The sequence below is a fragment of the Zophobas morio genome, unplaced genomic scaffold (genome assembly GCF_036711695.1).
Source record: "Zophobas morio isolate AGI-343-1 ecotype UQ-CSIRO unplaced genomic scaffold, CSIRO_AGI_Zmor_V1 ptg000020l, whole genome shotgun sequence".
In the NCBI taxonomy this organism is placed as follows: domain Eukaryota; kingdom Metazoa; phylum Arthropoda; class Insecta; order Coleoptera; family Tenebrionidae; genus Zophobas; species Zophobas morio.
The window spans coordinates 4,305,670-4,312,711 of NW_026972125.1; the positions used below are offsets into that span (position 1 = coordinate 4,305,670).

Here is a 7,042-nt window from a genome sequence, read left to right on the forward strand (position 1 = left end):
AATCATGGTAAAACGTTAATCAATTAGGCGAAAAATTGAGGTTATCTCAAATTTTTGTCTAGTAAATCGACTCTGAAATGTACAAAATATTGTGGCTCTATGGCTGTGGTTTATGAATGTACTTATTGGTTTTACAGAATTACGTACTCAACAAAAATAATGAACCAGTTTTTTCTTCAATCTTACAATTTTTTATAATCAGAATTTTTCATTTTTTTCCGACTTCCAAATTCTTCAATTTTCCGAGATGTAATTTATGAATATTGCAATTTTTCGGCATTACAAGTTTTCATTTTTCGATTTTTCAGTTTTTGATTTCCATTATTGTCGACATTTCAACTTGTCGTTCCCTCAATTTTTCAAATTCTTTTGTTTTCTCCATTTTTTAATTTGCATTTTTTTGTCATTATTTTTCGTTTGTAATTTCCTTCATTTTTTAAATGTCTGTTTAGATTCAAAATTTTTCGTTTTTACAATTCTTCGATTTTTCAATTTTTAAGTTTTTAGATTCAACTATCCGATTTTCATTTTCTGAATTTTCTAATTTTCAATTTGTCGTTTTCTCAATATTTCAAATTCGTGATTTTTATTTTTCATCTTCTCGATTTTATATTACAATTTTTCGTTTTAAATTTCGTTTTTTTTTAAATGTTTGTTTAAATTTTATCATTTTTTGTTTTTTCAGTTCTTCAAATTCTAGTTTTTTATTTTTTATTTTCTCGATTTTTTGATTTTCATTTTATCGATTTTATATTATAATTTTTCGTGTTTTATTTTCCTTCATTTTTAAATTTATGTTGATATTTTATAGTTTTTCATGTTTTCAATTCTTCGTTTTTCCAACTTTAAAATTTTTCAATTTCGCAATTTTATATCACAATTTTTAGTTTTTAGTTTCCTTTATTTTTTATTTTTTCAATTCTACGATTTTTCAACTTTAAAAATTTTCAATTTTGCAATTTTTCGATTTTCTCAATTATCCGGTTTTCTGATTTCTAAATTTTCGATTTTTCAATTTTTGGTTTCCCCATTTTTCGTTTTCTCGATTTTTTAATTTTCATCTCGATTTTTTATCACAATTTTTCGTTTTTAATTTCCTTTCTTTTTTAAATGTTTGTTGAAATTTTATAATTTTTCGTTTCTTCAATTTTCCAAATCCGGGATTTTTATTGTTCAGTTTCTCGATTTTTTTCTTTTCATTTTCTGAATTTTATATCACAATTTTTTGTTTTTAATTTTCTTTATTTTTTAAATGTTTGTTTTCGTTTTCTCAGTTTTTCAAATTCGTGATTTTTATTTTTCATTTTCATTGTTTCGTTTTTATATCACAATTTTTAGTTTTTAGTTTCCTTTATTTTTTATTTTTTCAATTCTTCGTTTTTCCAACTTTAAAATTTTTCAATTTCGCAATTTTTGGATTTCTCAATTATCCGGTTCTCCGATTTCTAAATTTTCGATTTTTCAATTTTTGGTTTCCCCATTTTTCGTTTTCTCGATTTTTTAATTTTCATCTCGATTTTTTATCACAATTTTTCGTTTTTAATTTCCTTTCTTTTTTAAATGTTTGTTGAAATTTTATAATTTTTCGTTTCTTCAATTTTCCAAATCCGGGATTTTTATTTTTCAGTTTCTCGATTTTTTTCTTTTCATTTTCTGAATTTTATATCACAATTTTTTGTTTTTAATTTTCTTTATTTTTTAAATGTTTGTTTTCGTTTTCTCAGTTTTTCAAATTCGTGATTTTTATTTTTCATTTTCATTGTTTCGTTTTTATATCACAATTTTTAGTTTTTAGTTTCCTTTATTTTTTATTTTTTCAATTCTTCGTTTTTCCAACTTTAAAATTTTTCAATTTCGCAATTTTTGGATTTCTCAATTATCCGGTTCTCCGATTTCTAAATTTTCGATTTTTCAATTTTTGGTTTCCTCATTTTTCGTTTTCTCGATTTTTTAATTTTCATCATCTCGATTTTTCATCACAATTTTTCGTTTTTAATTTCCTTCCTTTTTTAAATGTTTGTTGAAATTTTATAATTTTTCGTTTCTTCAATTTTCCAAATCTGGGATTTTTATTTTTCATTTTCTCGATTTTTTTCTTTTCATTTTCTCGATTTTATATCACAATTTTTTGTTTTTAATTTTCTTTATTTTTTAAATGTTTGCTTTCGTTTTCTCAGTTTCTCAAATTCGTGATTTTTATTTTTCATTTTCATTGTTTCGATTTTATATCAGAATTTTTAGTTTTTAGTTTCCTTTATTTTTTATTTTTTTAATTCTTCGATTTTTTTAAAATTTTCAATTTTGCAATTTTTCGATTTCTCAATTATCCGGTTTTCTGATTTCTAAATTTTTGATTTTTCAATTTTTGGTTTCCTCAACTTTCAAATTCTTGATTTTTATTTTTCATTTTCTCCCTTTTTGATTTCCATTTTCTCGATTTTTTTATTTCATTTTCTCGAGTTTATATCACAATGTTTCGTTTTTAATTTTCTTTGTTTTTTAAGTGTTTGTTTTCGCTTTCTCAATTTTCCAAATTCGTGATTTTTATTTTTCATGTTCTCGATTTTATATCAGTTTTTAGTTTTTTAGTTTCCTTTCTTTTTTTAAATGTCTGTTTAGATTTTATAATTTTTCGTTTTTTCACTTCTTCGATTTTTCAACTTTTAAATTGTTCAATTTTGCAATTTTTGGATTTCTCAATTATCCGGTTTTTCGATTTCGAAATTTTCGATTTTTCGATTTTCCATTTTTTCAATTTTTCATTTTCTGAATTTTATATCACAATTTTTCATTTTCAATTTTCTTTTTGGGTTTCACAGTTATCCGATTTTTCGAGTTTTAAATTTTTGATTTTTCAATTTTTGGTTTCCTCAATTTTTTAAATTCCTGATTTTTATTTTTCATTGCCTCAGTTTTTTAATTTTCATTTTCTCGATTTTTTCATTTTCATTTTCCCGATTTTAAGTCACAATTTTTCCTTTATAATTTCCTTTATTTTTTAAATGTCTGATAAGATTTTATAATTTTTAGTTTTTTCAGTTCTTTGATTTTCCAAATTTAAAATTTTTCAGTTCTATAATTTTTGGATTTAATGTTTTCCACATTCTTGATTTTTATTTTTCATTATCTAAATTTTTTTATTTTCATTTTCTCGATTTTTGATTTTCATTTTCTCGATTTTTGATTTTCATTTTCTCGATTTTACATCACATTTTTTTTTGGTTTTTAATTTACTTTATTTTTTTAAATGTATGTTTAGATTTTATAATTTTTCGATTTTCCAAGTTTTAAATTTTTCGATTTTGCAATTTTTGGATTTTACAGTTATCCGATTTTTCGAGTTCTAAATTTCTGATTTTTCAATTTTTCACTTCCTCAATTTTTCAAATTCTTGATTTTAATTTTTCATTTTCTCAGTTTTTAATTTTCATTTTATCAATTTTTGATTTTTATTTTCTCGATTTTACACAATTTTTTTGGTTTATTTTTTTAAGTGTGTTTAGATTTTATGATTTTTCGTTTATCCATTTTTTCCATTGTCCAATTTTTATTCTTTTCAATTTTGCAATTTTTGGATTTCTCATATCCGATTGTCCCGATTTCAAAATTTTCGATTTTTCAATTTTTCGTTTCCTCAATTTTTCAATTTCTGTTTTTTATTTTTCATTTTCTCGATTTTTCTATTTTCATTTTCTCGATTTTTTTAATTTTCATTTTTCCCATTTTATATAACAATTTTTTGTTTTTAATTTCCTTTATTTTTTAAATATCTGTTTATATTATATAATTTTTCGTTTTATCAATTCTTCGATTTCCAAATTTCTAAAATTTTCAATTTTGCAATTTTTAGATTTCACAGTTATTGGATTTTTCGAGTTCTAAATTTTCGATTTTTCAAGTTTTTGCTTTCTCAATTTTTCAATTTCTTGATTTTTATTTTTCATTTTCTTAATTTTTTATTTTCATTTTCTCGATTTTTGATTTTCATTTTCTCGATTTTATATCACAATTCCTTTTTGGTTTTTAATTTGTTTATTTTTTAAACGTATGTTTAGATTTTATAATTTTTCGTTTTTCCAATTCTTCCATTTTCCAATTTTTAAATTTTTCAATTTTGCAATTTTTCGATTTCACGTGTGTCCAATTTTTCGAGTTCTAAATTTTCGATTTTTCAATTTTTTGTTTCCTCAATTTTTCAAATTCTTAATTTTTATTTTTTCATTTTCTCAAATTTTTAATTTTCATTTTCTCGATTTTTTAATTTTCATATTCTCGATTTAAATCACGAATTTTTGTTTTTACTTTCATTTATTTTTTAAATGTCTCTTTAGATTGTATAATTTTCCGTGTTTTCAAATCTTCGATTTTCCAATTTTTAAATTTTTAAATTTTCCAAATTTTGCAATTTTTATTTTTCATTTTCCCGATTTTTTACTTTTCATTTTCTCGATGTTTTCATTTTCATTTTTTCTACTTAATATCAGAATTTTTGGTTTTTTAATTTCCTTTATTTTCGATTTTATAATTTTTCGTTTTTTAATTCTTTGGTTTTTTTGCAATTTTAGGATTTCTCAATTACCCGATTTTCCAATTTCTTTAATTTTCAATATTTCGATTTTAAAATATTTCGTGTTTACGTTTTGGACTTTTTTGAATAGGTTAAGTTTCTCAATCTTTTTGGTTTTTCAGTTTTTCGTTTCTTCAGTTTTCACGTTCTTGATTTCCAATATTTAGATTTTTCAAAGTTTTCATTTTAAACTTTTATTGTTTTTTGATTTTTAACTTTTCAGTTTTACAATTTTGCAGTTTTTGCATTATTTTTTTCGAAAAGTTTAAAAATGTAAAAACTAAAAAACGGAAAAAATAAAAAAATCGAAAAAAGGAAAAACTACTAATTCGAAAAAGTGGATAATTGAAAAATTACTAATCGAAGAACCGAAGAAACGAAACCTCGAAACATTGAAAAATTAGAAATCGAGAAACTTAAAAATTGAAGAATTGGAAAACCTAAAAATTGTAAAAAATCGAAAAGTTATAGAATTCTCAAATTTGTAAAGTGGGAAAATTGTAAGATTGAAAAACTGAAAAATTAAAAATCGGAAAATGGAAAAATCGAACAAAGGAAAAAATTTTGCAATCCAAATTATTGAAAAATGCAAAAATTCTAAAATCAGAGCACTGACAAACCGAAAAATTGAAAAAATAGTGAAAAAAATTGTGAATCGAAAAATTGAAACATTAAAAAAAATTAACAAATAACAAAAATTAAAATCGAAAAAACCAAAAATTATACAATCGAATAACTGAAAAATTAGAAATTGAAAACTTAACAATCCCAAATCGAAAAATTGCACAATTCAAAAATTGCAAAATTCAAAAACTGTAAAATTAAAAGACCGAGAAATTGAAACTTAAAAACTCGAAAAATGGCAAATCGAAAAACTGAAGAAACAAAAAAAAATGAAAAATTGAATAGAATATTGTATATAGATAATAGCTTGCTCTTTATTTTTATTTATAATTACTCGAATATATCTGAAAATAAAACAAATCTAAATTTTGTATAAACAGTGCCAGCAGTTAGTTGTATTTGAATAAAAAACTATATAACAATTCCGATAAAAGACATTATAATTAACAATAATTGCGTAATTAATTTTTAAGCAATACATTAAATTGATTACAATAACCCTTGAATGCTCATTAATCAGATTATTTTAATTATAAACATCAAACAACAACTAAAATAAAAATTTGGTATCACCGACGAACAAAGAACCGATTAATTGGCAAAAAAATTGTGTTGTTTGTGATCAGAAATTATACTAAACGTTAATAATCGTCTGAACTTTGCCGCCTTGTCGAAATAGGAACCTTAATCAACCTGTCAGACTGACATTAGGGACCAGTTTACAGTAGACTAAATTCTATTGTCAAGGTGAGCTGCACATTTGACAAATTGTCAGTCTGATGCAATCCTTTTTTTATTCTTCAATGATGCAACATCATTTGTAAACATTTTGGTGATAAATGTTCACAAAACTGATAAAAACATATAAATATATTAACAATTTGCAGTTAGTGTTGCAACAGTGTGTGTTCCATTAACAAGATGTCGCGTTTTTTGTCGCTTTTTACCCTACCTTGTCTCGTTTTGTTTGTCATAGTCACCGCAGACGACAAATATTTCGCAATCAAAAACCAAGACACCGGTCTAGCTCTGGACGGCAAGGAGGAATCAGTAAAAACCCGACGTTTCAGCAATTCTGACACTCAATTGTGGAAAATGGTGCCGTCTAACAGCAACAGGAACGTCATCGTTAATAAAGCTAACGGGTATTTTTTTGGTTGGAGAAGCGTAGCCAACTCTGATTCCTCAATTTTTTTGTGTTTTGAAAATTAGTAAAGCTCTCACGGCGAGGCACCAAGACGGATCTACAGTTCGAGTAGTGGATCCAGACGGCAGCAGGGGGCAGCAATGGTACGTGAACCCCAGTGGAAGCACATTCGTTAACGCCGTGGGAAATCGGGCCATAGATGCCAAGGACGGCACTGGCGGGAATTTGGTCATAGTGTGGCCACAAAATGGAAAACCGTGCCAGATTTTTGAGCTAGATTACGACTTTTGAAATTTTCTTAGAAAATTCAAGCTTGTATGATTAAAATAATAATTCTAAAATATCGATGATTTATTTCGCTTGACCCCAGAAGAATTTTCCGCACCACATTAATCCATTACGCCCGAGAAAAATATTTTGATAAACTCGTCAAAATATTTATCTTGTCGTGGTTGACATAGAGCGGTTTATTTTTGTAGGGTTCGAGAGATGCCGGCAATAACAAATATTAGAAAATAGTTTTTCGTTACGTAATTAGTTTAGTTTTTTTTTCAAACAATTCGTTTTTGTTCATTCGTCAATGATACGTGACACGATAATCCCGGGTTTTAATCTTGGTGTCGATCACTTTGGTTTGCTAGAGTCATCGATAATCCCTTCATTTTTAGATAAATATTGCATATTTTGTTTATTCGACTTTTATC

At 24.6% G+C, this 7,042-nt stretch overlaps 1 protein-coding gene across 1 annotated transcript; it reads left to right on the forward strand.

Moving 5' to 3' along the window:
* Window positions 1-6,056: 6,056 nt before the first annotated feature.
* LOC135131458 (uncharacterized) lies at window positions 6,057-6,683 on the forward strand. Its single transcript, XM_064059229.1, has 2 exons — window positions 6,057-6,336; window positions 6,404-6,683. Exons 1-2 carry the CDS (start codon window positions 6,113-6,115, stop codon window positions 6,627-6,629), a joined length of 450 nt encoding a protein of 149 aa, XP_063915299.1. The 5' UTR covers window positions 6,057-6,112; the 3' UTR covers window positions 6,630-6,683.
* The last annotated feature ends 359 nt before the right edge of the window (window positions 6,684-7,042 follow it).